This window comes from Lodderomyces beijingensis (genome assembly GCF_963989305.1).
Source record: "Lodderomyces beijingensis strain CBS 14171 genome assembly, chromosome: 8".
Taxonomy (NCBI): Eukaryota; Fungi; Ascomycota; class Pichiomycetes; order Serinales; family Debaryomycetaceae; genus Lodderomyces; species Lodderomyces beijingensis.
In genome coordinates this window covers 708,843-727,098 of record NC_089977.1, presented here as the reverse complement: position 1 = coordinate 727,098, position 18,256 = coordinate 708,843, and the positions used below count along the sequence as shown (strand labels likewise).

The following is an 18,256-nucleotide window of genomic DNA, read 5'->3' as shown; positions in this document are numbered from 1 at the left end:
GTTTCGTGGAATTTGATCGCGACTCCCCAACCTCAAGCGCGAGCTCATCGCAGTTGCAATTTGAAAAAAAAGGAGAAGAAACTGCCTCACGATGATCTCAGAAAGCACAGGATTTTGAAAGATTGGACCTCGCATTCAAAACAAAAAGATGGTCAAGAAGCTGAATAGTAAGCCCGCTAAGGCTAGTGAAAAGAAAGCCGCAAAAGCTGCACCAGCTAAAGAGGTAGAGGCCCCAGTCGAAAAAGCCGACGTCAAAGTGGACAACGAAAACCTCGACCTCCCTTCGTCATCAGAAGAAGAAGAAGAAGAAGAAGACGAGCAGATCTACGGTCTCTCAAGCGATGAATCCGAAGACGAGGAAGAAAACCCCGACTCACCCGCTTCCCAATCCCAACGCAAACAACAAACAACTACAACATCAGGCCACAAGGTAACCAAATCGTCCGCGCCTACAACAACAACCACAGCCACAAGTAAATCCGCCCCAAAGTCGTCAGTGATATACATAGGCCGCCTCCCGCAACACTTTCAAGAACACGAGCTCCGCACATACTTCACCCAGTTCGGACCCATCACCAACCTCAAGCTCTCAAGAAACAAAAAGACGGGCAAATCAAAGCACTTTGCGCACATTGAATTCGAGCAAGCGGACGTGGCGCGCGTTGCAGCAGAAACGATGAACAACTACTTGTTGTTTGGCCACTTGGTCCGCTGCGAAGTCGTCGCCGAGCCGCACAAGGACACATTCAAGAACTCGAACAGGAAATTCCGCGTGGTGCCCGTGCACAAGATCGTTAAGGAGCGCCACGATGGCAAGAAGACGCGCGAGGAGTGGCTGTTGTTGGTTGCCAAGTTTGAAGACGCGAAGAAGCGCAAGGTGGCGGAGTTGAAGTCCAAGGGTATCGATTACGATTTGAGCCAGATATAGTATTGGCGGAAAAAAAAAAGTAGATAAAGGTTTTGAAGAAATAGACGCATCACGTGATCTGCGAAGCTGTATGTCGCCGTAGAATGGCACTCGATAAGCGGAGCCAAGAGGAGGAAGAGAGGAGAGGAGATGTTGATAGATGTAAGTTTTGACCCGATTGGGTATAATTATCCCGTCCTTTTTTTTTCCGTCTTGTCAAATCTCCCAGGACGTGTCGAAGTAATAATCCATGGGATTCGAGTTTTGCCTGAGGTGAGTACTTGCAACTGGAAACACCCCAACCTACGCCGTCGTGGAGAGCGAGTCGAGAGGAAGTAGAGAGGAAGTGGAGTTTTATATGCGTTTTGGAACCTGGGAGGGAAGAGATTTCAGGCCCTAACTGCCATTGCCCTGCGCTAAAAATTGCAAGATATACGCACGTAACTCTGACAACTCAGAACAACTCTCTCAATTGTGAGACCCTGCCAACGCCCTATGCCCTTCCCCTCCTCAAGCGTATCCCGATAACTACTGGCTTGAAACAGGGCTGCTTGATGTAACGGAAAAAAAAATTAGCAGTGCGGAAAGGGGAAAAAAATCAACACTTTCCTCCTCACACTTCTCAATCTCCCCTCGTCGCTGGTTTTCGTCGTATAAAAAACATAAAATCCCACCCTGATATTTTGCGGAGGAAAAAACCCCCAACTCCTTTCGTAAGCCTTTCTTCAACAGGTGCATCCATTGTATACAAACACACACATACACATCTACATATATATTCGTTGCGCAGAATGTCAGACGAGGTCAAGATCTACGACTTGGAGCAAGTTTCAAAACACACGACCCACGACGACTGCTGGGTCGTGATAAACGGCAAGGTCTACAACGTCTCGTCGTATATAGACGAGCACCCCGGAGGGGAAGAGGTCATCTTGGACGTGGCTGGCGCCGACGCCACCGAGGCCTTTGACGACATTGGCCACTCGGACGAAGCCCACGAGATATTGGCCAAGTTGTTCATTGGCAACTTGAAAGGTGCCAAGGCCGTTGAGGCCAAGAGGGCTCAAAGCTATAACCAGAGCGCTGATAGCGGCGTCAATGTGCCCCTTATTGCTGTTGCTGTTCTCGTGTTGGCTTTCGGTGCATACTACTACAAGACCAATTTCGCCTAGACAAGGACAAACACGTGGAAAAAAGTTAGAGATACACGGTGGTGGCCGTGACTGAGGAAAGTGTGTGAGTTGGTGTGGACAAAGATGTGGGGGTTGATTCTGTATAGAGTAATTTTTGAAGCAATTCTACGTGTTATTTATTGACAACTAATCTGAAAGCCGAAGCCGTTTGCTTCTTCGCCATCGTCGACTTTCTTCTTCTTGGTCTCTACGTGTGCTGTCCCCCTTGTTGTGGTGGTTGTTGAGTGCATGAGTAAGCGCAGTTGTGTTGAACGTCATTGGATCAACTGTTTTTTTTTTTTTTCGTGTGGTGGTGGTTCTCGAATTTTTTCACAAGACAGCCCAAAACTTGTTCAACTGCCAAAACCTCCTTGATTCCGCTCCCCACATTTTAGAGCTGGTTTGTATATTCCAACACATTTGAACAGCAGGTACTTGGCCGTTGGCCGTTGGCAATTGGCAGTTGGCAGTTGGCTGTTGCGAGTGCAGCTGATTAACAATCTTCGGGTCCTATGTCAGGTTCTATATACTGCGCTATCTAAGGTTTTGTTGGGGGAGGGGGGCTGATAAAGCCGTGCTCTTCTGAGATCCCATCTGCACTTGATCCTCTGCGTCTTTCAAATTCTGGAAAACATCAAGGTTCAAACTTTCTCTCAGGGTGAGCAACCGCTGGGATATTCGAAATGTATGCAGTTACGATAGTTACCTTCATGTTTCGCAGCCAACATGACAAACTAAACGCGTTGGCTCCTGAAAGGCACCATCTTTCACTACTTCAGATTCAAGACCCTTTTCAATGTCAAGACGTTTGAGATGTTTCCGAGCTTCTCGTGTAATCGGGGAGTATCCAATGTGCCCGACGTGTCGCAATTGGGTAACTTTGGTCGGCTTCAACGGCCTTTACCACCGAAAATGGAAATATACCGCCTGAAAGTCCGACATGTGGAAACCCACCATCTCCCGCAACACCTATAAGAAACTGTGAATCCAAAGAAAACCCTTCCTCTTCCTCAGAAAGTGGTACTCCACTCCCACAATCTTTTTCAAATGAGCAGAAGGCAGAGCTTGTTGAAACAGCTAGGAATCAAATACCCGATTCTTCAATCGCCCATGGCAGGAGTGCTGACTCCCGAAATGGCCCAGAGTGTAACCAATGCCGGTGGATTAGGAGCAATCCCTTTATCAACTATAAACTTCCTACAACCAGACTCAATTGCCAAAACAGAATGGCTAATGGAAAACTTTTTCAACGGGCTCACTTCTTCAACAAATCATCATGCACTGACGCCGGTAAATTTCAATTTCTTCAGCCATACAGTTGAACAGCCACCTACACCAGATGAAGTCAACAATTGGAAATCAATGTATGCGAAATTGGGAATACCCACAACCACTTTCAATCAGATTTCAACGTTTGAAAACGGCAACGTTTCATTCAACGAGTTTTGCGCTGACGGCGAAGCAACCAGGAGAATACGCGATATACTCGAAGCATACAAACCAGCCATTATAAGTTTCCATTTCGGCATCCCCAAGCTTCCCCAAGAGCTTTTGACGCAATTGGAGAAGAACAACAATTCCAACACGTTGATCTTTGTAACTGCAACATCGATTGCGGAAGTCGAGCGCATTGTATCGCTGGAATACACCATCCACGGCATAATTCTACAGGGCTACGAAGCGGGAGGCCACAGGGGAAACTTTGCCCATAGCTCCAAATACGACGAAAACATGCCGAGTTTAACTCTCCTTCAAAGGACACTCGCCTATTTTTCTGGTTCGCCAACTAGACCATATTTGGTCGTCGCTGGAGGTATCATGGACTCAAACGATATCAAGGTGTTTTTACAAGCAGGCGCAGATGCAGTGCAGCTAGGCACGGCTTTTCTAGCTTCGCAAGAATCCACCACCATGAAGTTTTTCTCCAATGTGAATCAGCCGAAACTCGCGGCCCAAGCCACGGTGATGGTGGATGCCGTGTCGGGCAAACCGGCGCGTGCGGTGCGGACCCAGTTTATAAATGAGGTGATTCAGCACCTGAGTACAGTTGGTCCATTGCCTCCCTATGGATATGCTTATGGCGCATACAAGAAGTTGAAAGGTTTGAATGTCGACACGAGCTTGGACTTGGGGTTCTACCTTGCTGGTATGAACTATTACCGTCTTGATCGTGAGCTTTGTCTGACGAAACAGGTGATGGAGAAATTGATCAGCGGTCTAGAGTGATCAACTATCAAGCCATCAGGCTATTGAGTCAAGAGGATCTAACGTTATGAGGGTCATGGTCTAGAGTGCCGATTGCCGTGTCGGTGCACGGTGTCAAGCAATGCTTAACCCCGAAACCTGGCAACTCCTAATTTACTCGTTTTTTTGCAACATAACCATCTCCCCCAAACCAAACCAAACCCAAAAAATAGGCTCAAATGTCAGTGACCGTCCGCCAATCTGCATTGTTTCATCCAATGACCGACAATCTACATTGTTCTATTACAGAGTAGTGGTAGTCACGTGAAAAACATTAATTTGATGATGATATCCAAAACTAAACAAAACGTACTGGTATGACCCAAACCCGAACTAAAAAAGATAAAAAAAAAAAAATTTGTCCCCCATTGAAATTTAGTAGCCGAACCTTCAGCGAGGATATATATATGCAACCGACCCTTCTTTTTCCATATTTACAAGCGACGTCCTTTCCATCCACCACTCCCTGGTTTCAGTATAACTCTTTCAACATCTGCAATCTCAACTCACGTCGTTCAATCTCCTTGTCAAAATCAGCAAAGTCAACATTACTTTCATCATCGTCATCATAGTCTTCTTCTTCATCTTGTTCGGCACCGGTCCAATATCTGAAACTGGTATCGTCTCGACTTGGCGCTGGTTTTTCAACCGCGTCGCCATAGATGTACTTGGAATTAAACGGCCTAACTTGGTCCATTTCATCCTCTTCTTCCTCTTCTGCATCTGCATCTCCTTCAGTGCTGACGTACGAAGCCAACTCCTCCTCTTCAGTAGTAATTGACTCGTAATCGTCGTACTCAAGCAGCGACGTGCCCGCAAAGTTGCGAAACTGGTTACTCTGGTCATTCATCAACAAGAAATCCTCATCCAAACCCTGTAGTCCGCCTTGTTCCTCGCGCCAGTACGCGCGATCATCAAACAACGAGCGACTAGCACCAGAGTTAGTGGTGCCGCTCGTGTTGGTCTTTTGCAAATCCTTAGCAGCCGCGGGCACCAGCTCCGAACTCCTGTTTTTCTTGCCGTAGCTCTTGATCTTTTGCAACAAGCTCTTGCTGCTGCTGCTGCTGCTGCTGCTCGAGGAGTTACCGCAGGGAGAGACTCGGCGCTTGATGCCGTTGAAAAGCGAGTTTTTGCGTTTGCGATGTGATACCTCACAGGGGGAATCAAAGCTTATGGTGCCATCTTGCAAGTTGGTGTAGTAGTGCTGCTGCAACGTTGGGTCCCAGTCCAACTGCCACGACGAAAAAGCTTTGCAACTGGGCGTGGGGTACGATGTGCGACGACTTGAGGTAGTAGTTGCACCTGTGTTGTTTAGTGTGCTACGACTAGTGCTAGATGAAGCTGATACCGATGCTGACGCAGACGATAGTGATGGAGAAGAGGGGGGCACCGAGTAAGTTGTAGTTGTTACTGAAAAGTGTCTCATTTGGCCTTGCTATCTGGTTATGTATAATTGTATAAAAAGAGAAGACCAAGCTCGAAAATGAGATGGTGGAGAAGGTCCCACTTATATATATACACATCTATATATATTTATACTCACAACCTCATCGGTATAGCTGGCAAAAGATACCTGTGTGTGTCATGAGGTGTATTTAGTAATGGCTGCCGTAGATCGTCAAGGCTGCAATAGGACAGTCCTTTTTTGTTTTACACCCGTTTTCCGAATTTCTAACCATCTGAGAACCACAGCTTTAGGAGCTTCAACAGCGGTTACACGTCAAGAGATTGGGCTGCATGCGCTTGCTTAATCGCACAGAGCGCTCCATCTGCTTTATCAGCCAGCACAGTAGCAGAAGAAGAACAAGCGCAGGGGGACGGGGATGCCAGAAAACAAGGACGTATTGCATCTACTTGCATGGACCCACACCCTCTTTCATCCGCCAGCTTCGCCCCCGTATTTCTTGCTCTTCTAAAAATTTTGGGCTGGTGCCAGATTCTCCCGTCGTCCCGCGCCGTGGTTCTCGCCCGCATTAATGCGGGAAAATAAAAAATTAGGGCCAGTATCCTCGCCGTAGCTCTCGCTACTTCTCGCCAGAAGCTGCCCACCGGTTCTCGGCGTCTACCACCCGACTTTCTTTTACCCGGGTAGTGCGGTTTATGATTGAGCCGCCTAAAAGCCGAGGTCCCTTACATCCGCATTCCCTTTACCCCCCGCCTCGGGTTGAAGCTTTCGGATTAACTCCGTACTCGTATGTCCGCTTAGCTCATCGTAATCCCACATACAATTAAAAAAAAAAAAAGGTTAGAGGATGCGAACAGATCCATCTCGCATTTGCACCAGCGTTACTAATTGAAAGCTTCAAATATCTTTTCAGGATATGTGTCATCGTCGCTACTGCGGTTTTTTCTGGGTTGTTTACTACGACTCGTAGCATCCAGCGTTGAGAACAAGCACTGCCCGCGCATCAACTTCTTTTCATTAGTGTGTCCCATCGTCGACTCTGAAAACACTTGAGAAGGAGAAAGAGTGTGGGGTTGGAGAGTGGCTCGAATAAAGTTGGTTGGGTTTCGTTTACACACAAATGCTTACATATCAACTCACCCCCAACGGATTCGCGCAAACCTTTTTTTGTTTCTCAAACTATCGATGGCTTGTACGTATTTACGTTTTAGAAAAGAAAAGAAAGAGCTGCTTAGGATAAGGTTTCGCCACGTTGGCGATGAGCATCACGGTAAACCCAACGCAAGTGTTGAGGTCAAGCTTGTCCAACCACCTCACTCACTCAACAAGTGGTAACGAGGCCCATCTTGCTCATCTCTGCTCCTCTTCTCCGATTCTTCCTTCTCCAGCCTCCCGATGGTGGGCCTCACATTCGACGGCGACCCACCCATGATGTAACGTTAAGCGGGTGCGAAAGAACAAAATTTAACTAGCGATGTTTAAGATAAGCCACTGTCAAATCATATCTCGCGGACTCCGAACCTTTCTATTATACCACCGAGTCTTTATCTGGCTGCACAACTGCACCAAACTGAATCTAAAAAAAAAAAAAATATTATCGCTTCGGGCCCGAACGAACTGAAAAAAAAAACGGGGGAATGAGGAGTATAGCATACGCAGTTATGTTTACCCGCGTGGCTAGAACAGCAATCAAAGAGAACGAAAAGGTATGGGGTAAAGGGAATCAGGGGGGGTTGACGAGATCACACGTTCTGGTGCGTATATCCGATGCATGAGGTTTCTCTTGATCACATGAATCACATTCATCTTGCGAGACGTTTCTCAATTCTTTCCTTCGCTTCCGAGTGGCAGGGTGTGGAGTAAGGAGATTTCTGTGCTAATACCTGGAGAACTTCAAACGTGATCTAGAAAGGTGGCATTTGATGGTGATGACCGCTGCATTCATCTATTGGACCTTTTCCTGTGCGAAATGAAAAAAAACCCCTCAAGATTGCCCCTTTTTCCCCCCGACAATATTCATCAGTAATCGGCAAACTGCGTCACCAGCGAGTTACCTAGGTTGCCCATATTCAAAGTGTTGTGTGTAGATTATTGGCGATTGAGCTCCCAACTTCGTGCGTGTCAATCAATTGCAGCCAAGCAAAATAGGAAACAAAAACCACCCACCCGAACGGTCAATTATCCGTTCATATTACCAGAGTAAGCAGCGTGGCTAAACCTGTTGTCGTTGATTTTATCAAGATTCAAGTCTGCCACTGGCTGGTTGAGAATCAGGTCTTGCAACCTACCAACTTGACTTTTTGTTTCCCTCCCGTCAAAGTTGCAAAAAATCTATTTTGCAACAACAAGTTTTGTGGTTTGAGACATTACACAAAGCTCAGGATCAAATAAACTACCATCAACTATGGCCCATTCGAGGGACGGAGATGATAATCGATGAGTATCTCGAAGATGAGTCCTACAGACTCCAGGTCTTGGTGTAAAGCGTCACTACATTAAGAAATGATGCCCGAAATTGTAAAAAAAGTTAGAGGCTGTAGTTCGTTTACAATCCAAAAGGAATAGACCTAGAAAGTGGGATTACCATAAAATAACTTTCGGCCGGACAAGAGAGCGGACCGCCTTTTCTCAAAACGTTTCCCTTTGGTAAACTTTTGATGCGGGAAGTGGTCGGAGAAGGTGATGGTTACGAATTTGGCCAAGGACGAGACGTTTGAGCTTTTCAGCGTTGCCGACGTGGAGCCCGAGGCGTGTTTGATGAGGTCGCGTGAGGAGCAGGGGTTCATGGAGTCGAGGAAGCTATGGGGGGAGTACTATTGAGGCGTTGTGTAGGCAGGATCAGGAGGTGGCCACGCGGGAGAAGTCACGCGTGGAGCAGCGGCAGCGGGAAGAAGCCAAGGCCACTTTTCTTCTTCAAATCCAAGTGGATAGCTCGGTGTTTTACAGTCGCTATTTTCAGTTTTCTCTCCACCAAGCTTTCTAGTCTCTGCAATCTTTGATTCTCTGTTTACCATCCCATTCTCCCATCTCACCGCTGGAAATTATTGCAAAAAATGTCCAATGCCATCGCCCGCCCGAGACCAAGACAATAACCTGAAAAGAAAAACCTCCAACCAATATCATTCAACGTTCATATTCACTCCACTTTGGCCTTCAAAGTAAGCTTTTGGAAAGCATGAACCAAGATAACCAAAGGGAAAAACAACTACGGAGAATAGACCGCCACAAGCTTAACAGCTTCAACTTCACTTACACCGAAATTTCCGCCCTCCAACCAATCATTCAACGTTCATATTCACTCCACTTTGGCCTTCAAAGTAAGCTTTTGGAAAGCATGAACCAAGATAACCAAAGGGAAAAACAAATACGGAGAATAGACCGCCACAAGCTTAACAGCTTCAACTTCACTTAGTCCGAAATTTCCGCCCTCCATGCAAATATAAACCATGCACACAAAAGTAGTGAAGCTAGCATTGAAGCCATAAATCAAAGACCAAGCATAATAACGAGCATCCAATTGCCGTTTCAAGTACTTGTAACAAAAGTAGACAAATAAGGGCAACTGGAAGACGACTTCGACTAATATAAATGTCTTGAACCAGATCTGGGGGTAAAGCAACACGATATCCTTGTTTTGCGACGTGTGGAATTGGACTAGGAACGAAGTGAGTTGCGAGTGGTATTGTTTTGGGATAATCACCGAGGCATCGATTACCAATGTCACGGGTATGTGGGTCAAGTAGTAACCAAACACAAGAGCGTCCAAACTCCACATCTTTTCTGCAATTGGTTTGAATCTTGTAAGACACCACACTCCCTGTCTGAGATTGGTGTTTCTTTGTTTTTTCAAAATTTTCAACATTTTCGAAACGGCCAATTTTTTCTCTTTTGGTCTTTTTTCTTTCACTATGTGGAAATCTCATATCGCAGGTCCCACCTTCAGAACACCATTAAATGATCCGTATTCCACGTATCAGAACCCTACCACGTCTCCGAATAGCACCACTCCGTTCATTCTCAATGACAAAAGCATCACCGCCAAACCCGATTCCAACAGCAACCACCGCGCAACCTGCACCCACACCCGCATCCGCATCTGACATGGCCGAACCACCATCCAAAAAAACCCGACTCGAACAAGTCCAGCATTTCGTCCAAACGAAATCCCAACTGAAACCCAAGAGGCCAATCGTATGGATCGACTGCGAAATGACGGGGCTCGAAGTGCTAGGCAACGACCACATAATTGAGATCTGCTGCATCATAACCGACGGCGAGCTCAACCCCATCGAGCCCATCTACGAATCAACAATCTTTTACCCGCAATCAACACTCGCGCAAATGAACGAGTGGTGCACCAAGACCCATACCGAGCTGGGCCTAATCCAGCGCATACTCTCGCACCCGCATCAGACGCTTGCGAAAGTCGAGCTGGAGCTCCTTGAGTTCATCCAGCGATACGTCGATGAGCCGCGCACGGCGATCATGGCTGGCAACACCATCCACATGGACAAGTTCTTCATGATGAAAGATATGCCGCGTGTGGTGGACTACTTGCACTATAGATTGCTTGACGTCTCCTCCATTATGGAGTTTGGCCGAAGGAACGCGCGCGAGTTGATGGAGTTGGAACCGCGCAAAGCTCATGCCCATACTGCCAAGCTGGATATACTCGAGAGCATCGCGCAGTTGAAGTGGTATCGGCAAAACTACTTCAAGCTGAGCGACGAACGCCGTGCAGTCGTTGAGCTGCTCCAGGCGGATAAAGGTAACCAGGTTCAAGAGAAGGCACTGTAATAAGATACGTGATTTCCTTCCAAAGTGAATGATTTCATAATTTCTTGCTGTTTTTTCTTTTTTATAGAGTCGTGAATGGACGCAGCTACATGTACTCCCTTTTGATCTATCTTGTTGACTCATCAAATGTGTTTAAATCTACCGCGGTGCTGGTTCCAGAGAGACTGTATCCAATGTGCAAGTCAATTTCAAGTTCAATCAGTGTCGTATCAAACGCAATTCAAAAAAACTAAAAAAAAAAAATGGAATATATATATGGAAAAATCTTGTACAGTATGCAAAAAAAAAATCTGTTCTTTAAAAAACTCCTTTTTAATATATCATTATCATTTTTGGCCCTTTTCTTCCAGAATCAACAACCATCCATATCATTATCTTCATTCCCACTTCCAAAGATCTCGTCGTAATGTAATATCATCTTTTCCAAAACCAAATTCATAAATCCAAAATTGTTAATCAAGACATCAAGCGAACTTGCCTCCGTCAATGCAGGTCCAATAACAGTCGCCAAGTTCATCGAGGTCATCTTGTTGACTGCATGGTGCTCGTGGATTTTGCTGAGATGACAAACGAGCGCTCTCAATGTAGCGTAGTTGTACTTGGGCAAGATCTGAAGTATCGTCCTGTACTGGTCAATCATTACATGATGGTTTTCTGCCAGTTTTTGCTGTTGCTGCTGCTGTTGTTGTTGCTGTTGTTGCCTCAATTCGTAAAACCTCTCAATCACGGGATCAGTCAATAACGCATCTGGCAATTCACGGAAGAAAGCCTTGACGATACTCGTCAAGGTGTGTGCGTCATATCCACTGTTTCCAAAATTGATAAAGCCAAGCTTGTCGATGCTATTCTTGAGATTCGTGGCATCCAAAATCGAAGAACTGATACGGTATATCCCAACTTCGTCCATCATTCCCACTGATTTGTTTTCCCATTGGTCGTCGCCGTATGCACCGTCACTGTCAAAGTGATGACCGTCTTTGCTGCGTCTGCCCCTGCCCCCTGTTTCAAGCTCATGGAATACCAGCGAAAGCACAAGAGGAACCTCGGATTGCTCCCTCATGCAAAGAAATCTCAATGGCATTCCGAAAACCAAATTGTAATTGTGGACTCCGCCCGTTTTGAAGTTCAACAATTTGGAGTAGAACCAGTGTCGATTGGAGTGGTTGATCTTGATCAACCAATCTTTCATATCAGTGTCAGATGTGGCCTGGAAGAAATACTCGGTGTTGTCATTGGGCGACTCCGAATCAATCTTGAAACTAAACGGAAGCATGTACACGGGGAACACCTTTTTGTTTTTCAAAGTAATAATCAAGGAAGCTTTTTGCTTGGAAACTGTCTCAACTTGACTATCAGGTGGCGGAAGTTCTCTTGCGTAGAATGATTTGTCGCTGCTACTGCCACCACCACCACCACCACTACCACTGCTGCCACTTCCACCATTACCACCACCAACTGTCACCGAAAATGGTCTTGACTTGTGGAATAGTCCACTGATTTTGAAACGTGACGATGTAGACACCGATTGTCTCTTTATCGACGTGTTTGAATTCTTCTTTGTGAGTTGGTGCATTCCACTAGGCGGATTGCCCGTATTTATCCGCAACGTGTTCATGGTATGTCCTGCAGAAGATATGGGTTCGCGGACTTGTTTCTTCTGGTTATCAAGGATGAGAATACGCAGCTGTTCCTTTACCACGCTCCTGAATATGGGTATACTGTCCTTGCTGGGGCTCTGTTGCAACGCCAACTCAATTGCATTTGGAGTAACCAATGACTCGTTCAATTTCAACAAAAAATCAAATTCTCGAGCTTCATGGTGGGCCACTTCGTGAACGGGAGAAGTTGAGTCACCGGTGGCATCTTCAATCCCAAATTCCTTGATCAATTTAAAAATAAGGTATCTCTTGTTGAAATTGATCATATTTTTATAAAACGAGGGGCACTTGTTACCAGCAATTAGATTCTCAATAATCCACCCAAAGCATGGCAAGAGCGGCTCCGAGAAAAGTTGCAAATCGGCAGCGGTGATATTCAGTGGGATCAATTCATCAACGGTTTCAAACGACAGTCCCATGCGCGAGTTGTCGAGAGTGATAGCGGCCTTGATCCACAAGTTGCTAAACATTCGACTCTCGGGCGAGTAAATGACATTAACAATGGCAGTTTCAATGCAAGATGGAATGTTACCGACGCCTTCAAACACAAACTGATTGTCGCTCATTTTCAACTGCGACACCTTTGTCATGATCAACAAGGTTTTCATCCTATCCAACCTCTCGTCAAGAGTTATCTTTGGATCGGTCAATTGAATCAACAAATAGGTCTTGAACCTGAAATATAGCTTGAACAACTTGCGGAAAACCAATGGGAATTTTCTCAAGACTAATTGCCGGTCAGACTCGGACACCAATGTTTCAAAAAAATGGAAAACGTTTGAAATCACGAGCAAATTTTCCTCTTCAGCAACTCCAGGCTTCTGAAGCTTGAAATCAAACAAGGCGTTGGCTTCATAGAGACTCTCCAAAATCTTGTAGCTCTTAATCCAATCCTCTGATTTGATCCCTTTGTAGAAAATCGTCAACAATTTATTAAATTTTTGGAGAAATTTCTCAATCTTGTAAATATTCTTAGGGCTTGGCAAATTCCGGTTGATTGGAACTTGCGATGACGAATTGTTGAATTTAAACTCGTTGATCAAATACTCGTCAAATTTGGAGTTTTCAACTGGTCGATATGTCTTTTTAACAAACAATTTTTTCAACTTTTTATAGTATGCCACCAAGCTCTCAAACGATTTTTCCAACGAAGCATCAATCTTTTTCGAGTGGTACCACTGCATAATCTCATTGCTGAAGAATTTCAACAATTTGATCAAGAGTCTTTTATTGTCCAAGTTCAGTGAGAAATTGGAATAGAAATTGTTGATCAAAACAATCAACACTTTTAAAATATTAATCTGGATCCGGAGTAAAAGCTCATAGTCAACTGTTCCCAACTCTGCCAACTTGATACTGGTGTCCAAACTCCAGTTGGGGAAATTGCGCGGAAGATTGTTCCTTTCCGAGCCTGAGTTTTCCTCGGTCCATGCCTTTGCCTGGTTCATCGAATGCTGCCTTTTCATAACCGAGAGCACGGCGTTTCCAGAATTGACAAATCTGTGGGTGAGTTTCGACAACAAGTCCCTAGTGGTCATGAACGAGGTGTAGTTTAATAAAAACACAAATCTGTATTCTGATAAATCCAACTGCACGTCAGGGTGGAAATGTCTAGAGTCAATGAGTAGCAAGTCTATTAATTTGTCCACCGTGGCGTACTTGGGGATAAACTTGGAAATCTTTCTGATTCCATTACCATGCATGCTTCCCGAGTTGGATTCCGTGCTTGATGGCGGAGTCGGCTGTTGTTGTCGTTGCAGTTGTTGTTGCAGTTGTTGTTGCAGTTGTTGTTGCAGTTGTTGTTGCAGTGGCAGTTGTTGTTTGAGTTTTTGCAAATCATTCGTTGCTGTAGACGGAATAATGTTGTTAAACTTGTCAGAATTAAGGATGTCATCAACGTCGATTCCTAGCCCCAGAATCACTTCGTCCTCGTCGAGTGCTTCAGTATTGATATGGTCTTCATTCTCATTCTTGCTAGCGACACTCATGACGTCAAACTCATTTACAAAATCGTCGGCCCTGAATGTCAATTCGTCATCAATGACAATGTCGTGGTTGTCAACCGCCAGATTGGGAGGTCGTTGCGCCAACGGCTCCGTGTAGGCTAGTTCATCGTATTTTGCAAAATGCAACTGAAAATAATGATTGTTGAATGTGGGCAACCGTGACAATGGATTGAATGGTGCAGCCGGCAAACGGGTTGAGTCCAAGGATAATCCGTGAGACTCGATCGAGTTCACCGACACGGCAGACTGGTGTAGGTTTTGGTTTCGTAATGGCTCAAAGGAGGACGATGGTATCAGGGATGCATGTGGCAGCAAAGTATCAACATTTAAATAGGCCTCGGCTAGATCTGGCTCCAAACTGATTGACAACCGCATCACTTGTTCCAAGCCAATAGAGTCACAGTTGATTTCAATCAAGCGCATCAAATTGCTCTTGAGATGAGAACTGCCAAAATTGTACTTTACATCCACTGGGTCTATATTGATGTCATTCCCTAACAATCCGTCTTCCCTAGCTCCAAGGCACAAGACTTGGTTCAAGCTCTCATTGGAAAACATAAAACCCATCGAGTCGTATCGTCTCAAAATCTCATCATTGTAATTTATGATTTCCTCGTGGTTGCTCAAATTTGTTAAATACTCGTTCCACCTATCAAAGGAGTAATTGATCTTTTTCCAGACCGTTTCCATTTCGTACAAGTCAATATTGTCATTCATGCCGCTATTGTAAATTACCAAATCGCCAAAATAGGGGATAACGCGCTCCTTTGGGTATATTTTGCCCAACCCTCTTGGAGCCATGATATGATACGAGTCCTTGGATGCACTTGTTTCTTCGGATTGGTTCCCCGTTGATCTTGCCGAATCCACGCTGCCGTGCGACTCGTTGACCATGAATCGGCGGTCCAATTCAAACAATACCGGAGACCAATCATTTTTCAATAGTTTGATATAGTCCGGAGACACAAGCGACCACACTTTGGTGAGTCGGAGAACCGGTTGCGACAAGATGATTGAAGAAATGCCCAACCACGAGGCCATGTTCCCCAGCTTGTCCAAGAGGCAACCCAAGTCAATCCATTTCTCCAACACTCTTGCTTTGAATTCCATAACGGCAAAGCTCATTGAACCAGCCAGAGCATTTTCCACAAATATGTGGTTGATCAACAATCTCGACAAGTAATGAACATGCGTTGCATTGGTGAAAATCAAAGGGTTCTTTTTATAGAATAGGTCCTGAAACGAGTCCTTGTTTGTCGATGAGTAGAGCAACATTGACTTGTCAATGTTGGGGTTCCAAACTGAAAAATATTTCAAGTCAATCTCACCAACGGCATGGGCAAATTCAATCAAGTTAATTTCTTTCATAAACACAATCGATGACAAATCCTTGAATGGTTGAGTGTTGGAACTGGGCAGATCGTTATTGGCCACATCAATGAGCATTTGCTGTTTCTGTAATATCTTTTGCTTGAAATTTGTCACTTGATCGAGATGGATTTTGTAAATTGAAAGGATTTCCAAAATTTTCAACACATAGGGGGCAATATCTGATTTCAAAAGAAATCCAACAAAATGGGTCTCGACATTTCGCAATAGTTGCAACATTCTTTCCACAACCAAGTTCTTCTTGACTGGTTCTTGGAATTTGTCTTCAAATATGGCCAGGAGGTAATTGGAAATGTACTTTATAATCTTGCCAAAATCAGGCAAGATGGGTAATATTGTCATGAGTGTTTCAATTGTTTGATTATCCAGTGGATCTGTAGAGAAAAAGTAAAAGTGGATAATAGCCTCCATCGAGTTTGCTCCGTTGCTAAACAAGTTGCTTGTAAATCGGTGGTTTGCAAAATCGTACTTGAGCATAGGGTGAGGTGTTTGCGTAGAGAGAAATGTTATAATCTGGTCGTCATCGGATGAAGAAATGTACGAGGTTATTGGAATTGCCGCTGGTGCTGTTACTGGTGTGTTTGGAAGCATGCTGCTCTTGATGTTTCTGAATTCCTTGGGGCTCTTGAAATTTGCATAGTAGTTATCGGTGATGGTGGTGGTGGTGGTGTTGGTGACGATGGAGGAAGTGTCGAAATCGTCATGAGGGAATGGTTTTGCTTTGGCATCGATCGAGGTGCGAGATTGGTTATACCCGGTGGGACCTGAAATGATTGAGCAGTCAACCTGCCTATGGCTCGAGGAAGAAGAGGAAGAAGAAGGGTAGGGATCTTCGTTGGTGGTGGTGTTTTCATTGGCATCGTCCAATTTGAAGCCTCGAGACGAAATGCTTGATGCTGGCTTGTAGAGATACAAAAATGAACCTTTCAATTCTGCTCGATATAGTTTTAGATTTTCTTGACAAATGTCTGTGTTGGTGTTGACTATGGCATTGATCCATCCATTTTTGAGTAACTTGGTATCGTATTCTTGTCGAACTAGCGAGCTTAGTCTGATGGGCAGCTGCAGGGAGGAGCTGCCATAGTATCCAAGCGGAGGACCTCTTGTCGAGGGGCCATTGTAACCAAACGCCGGGACTGAAGAGGTGGTGGCAGCTGGATTTCTCAACAGGGGCCCTGCCCCGGGATGCTTGGAGGCGGCATTCAATGTCGATGCTTGGCTCTTATTGGTGGGGGTTCTTTCCAACGAGGCCGTCGATGCGTTTGTGCGGAACGGCGATATGTTTGATCCCGAGGAGTCATCTTCCTCCTTGATGGAGGAGATGTCGTTGTTATGATGATGATGAATGTCTTGCCCCTCTTGCAGATGTAGGCTGCTGTCGTACGGTTGGCTGAATTGTAGATACTGCTCATACATTGAAGGCTGGTCGAAGGATGCTCTTCCGCCTACCAGAGTCGAGCCCGAGCCGTCATTGTGGTAATGCTGACTGGAACCGGTTAAACTTGATCTTCTGTCCTTGTCTTTGTCCTTTCGACTCCAAATCTTTCTCATATTAAGGAATTAGAGCCAAATAAATTGTTTTGGTTCCCCCTGGTGGGTTGGGGGGGTATGCCAGCGGTTGGAAAAGAGGAGGGGAAAGGCTAACGTTGCACCTGTTTCAAAAAAGAAAAAAAAAAGAACTTTTGAAAGAAGGCAAGGAAGAAGGGGAGAAAGTTGATGGGTTTTTCTTTTTTGAATTCTTGCTGTGGTTGATCTCGTGGTTGGTTGGTTGGTTGGTTGGTTGGTTATTTGGTTGTAAAAAAGAATGTTAGTAAGAAGGAGCCACTTGTACGTGTAGGTGTTAGGTGTGTGTGTGTTTGTTGAATGACAATAAGAACAAGTATAAAAAAAATTGGTTCTGAAACAATACGCCAAAAAACACCTCCAGTGGCAAGTACCAATACCAAAAAGCAGTTACCAATGCCAACATAGCAGTAGCAGCAGCAGCAGCACTGGAGACACGAGACGAGAGAATGTGGTATCTCAATTGCTCGTTTGCACTCGCAATCGGTCGAAAAAACCCTTGTTCTTTCTTGTTCCTGGCCTCTCTCCTTCATCTTTACCTCACTTGTGGCTCACCTCTTGGCTCACGTTGGCTCACGTTGGCTCAGGTTGGCTCTAGTTCCTCCTGTTCTCGTCAAGAGATAAGTTTTACATGCGAAAGGTAAGAGGTTCGGCAACGCCTGGCCCTGAGCTCGTATTCTCTTGCGCTATCTTACGCTATGTATGAAATTAAAACGATTCAACGGGTTCAACCATCTCCCAATCGAGTCAAATGTTTGAAACCTGGCTATTGTTCAGCTTACGGTTATCAAGGCTCTAGCCAACTCTCGCATTTCAAACAAGATATTAAAATACAATACACATGGTGATGTTCAACGGGGTTTGCAAGATAAAGCGCGTCGCGTTTAGTTTTTTTTGAACATGAAAGAGACGTACATGGGTGGCTAAGTTGAACAACCGGAACCTTGTAGCTTTTGCGCCATGGCCCACGGCAGCAGGTAGTCTCAAGGCTCAAGGCTCAAGACTCAAGGCTCAAGGCTCAAGGCGCAAGACTTTCAACTTGAGCCATCTACAGTTGAAGAAGAAAAAAAAAAAAAAAAGAGTAGAAGAGGCTGGTTCTATCTCCTAACTCGCCT

General features: G+C 45.2%; 7 protein-coding genes across 7 annotated transcripts; 4 read left to right on the top strand and 3 right to left on the bottom strand. All coding sequences in view use genetic code 12, as the record gives it.

Annotated features, from left to right (window-relative positions):
• Positions 1 to 148: 148 nt before the first annotated feature.
• Positions 149 to 928, top strand: LODBEIA_P60430 (uncharacterized protein; the record flags this gene model as incomplete). Its single annotated transcript, XM_066976443.1, has 1 exon — positions 149 to 928. The coding sequence occupies one exon, from the start codon at positions 149 to 151 to the stop codon at positions 926 to 928; it is 780 nt and encodes a 259-aa protein (XP_066832981.1).
• A 770-nt stretch (positions 929 to 1,698) lies between these two features.
• Positions 1,699 to 2,079, top strand: LODBEIA_P60420 (uncharacterized protein; the record flags this gene model as incomplete). Its single annotated transcript, XM_066976442.1, has 1 exon — positions 1,699 to 2,079. One exon carries the CDS (start codon positions 1,699 to 1,701, stop codon positions 2,077 to 2,079), a length of 381 nt encoding a protein of 126 aa, XP_066832980.1.
• A 1,047-nt stretch (positions 2,080 to 3,126) lies between these two features.
• LODBEIA_P60410 (uncharacterized protein) lies at positions 3,127 to 4,305 on the top strand (the record flags this gene model as incomplete). Its single annotated transcript, XM_066976441.1, has 1 exon — positions 3,127 to 4,305. One exon carries the CDS (start codon positions 3,127 to 3,129, stop codon positions 4,303 to 4,305), a length of 1,179 nt encoding a protein of 392 aa, XP_066832979.1.
• Positions 4,306 to 4,795: 490 nt separating this feature from the next.
• LODBEIA_P60400 (uncharacterized protein) lies at positions 4,796 to 5,749 on the bottom strand (the record flags this gene model as incomplete). The annotated part of the gene is made up of 1 exon (XM_066976440.1): positions 4,796 to 5,749. The coding sequence occupies one exon, from the start codon at positions 5,747 to 5,749 to the stop codon at positions 4,796 to 4,798; it is 954 nt and encodes a 317-aa protein (XP_066832978.1).
• Positions 5,750 to 9,023: 3,274 nt separating this feature from the next.
• LODBEIA_P60390 (uncharacterized protein) lies at positions 9,024 to 9,590 on the bottom strand (the record flags this gene model as incomplete). The annotated part of the gene is made up of 1 exon (XM_066976438.1): positions 9,024 to 9,590. The coding sequence occupies one exon, from the start codon at positions 9,588 to 9,590 to the stop codon at positions 9,024 to 9,026; it is 567 nt and encodes a 188-aa protein (XP_066832977.1).
• A 239-nt stretch (positions 9,591 to 9,829) lies between these two features.
• Positions 9,830 to 10,525, top strand: LODBEIA_P60380 (uncharacterized protein; the record flags this gene model as incomplete). The annotated part of the gene is made up of 1 exon (XM_066976437.1): positions 9,830 to 10,525. The coding sequence occupies one exon, from the start codon at positions 9,830 to 9,832 to the stop codon at positions 10,523 to 10,525; it is 696 nt and encodes a 231-aa protein (XP_066832976.1).
• Positions 10,526 to 10,877: 352 nt separating this feature from the next.
• On the bottom strand, positions 10,878 to 17,129 carry LODBEIA_P60370 (uncharacterized protein; the record flags this gene model as incomplete). Its single annotated transcript, XM_066976436.1, has 1 exon — positions 10,878 to 17,129. The coding sequence occupies one exon, from the start codon at positions 17,127 to 17,129 to the stop codon at positions 10,878 to 10,880; it is 6,252 nt and encodes a 2,083-aa protein (XP_066832975.1).
• Positions 17,130 to 18,256: the final 1,127 nt, after the last annotated feature.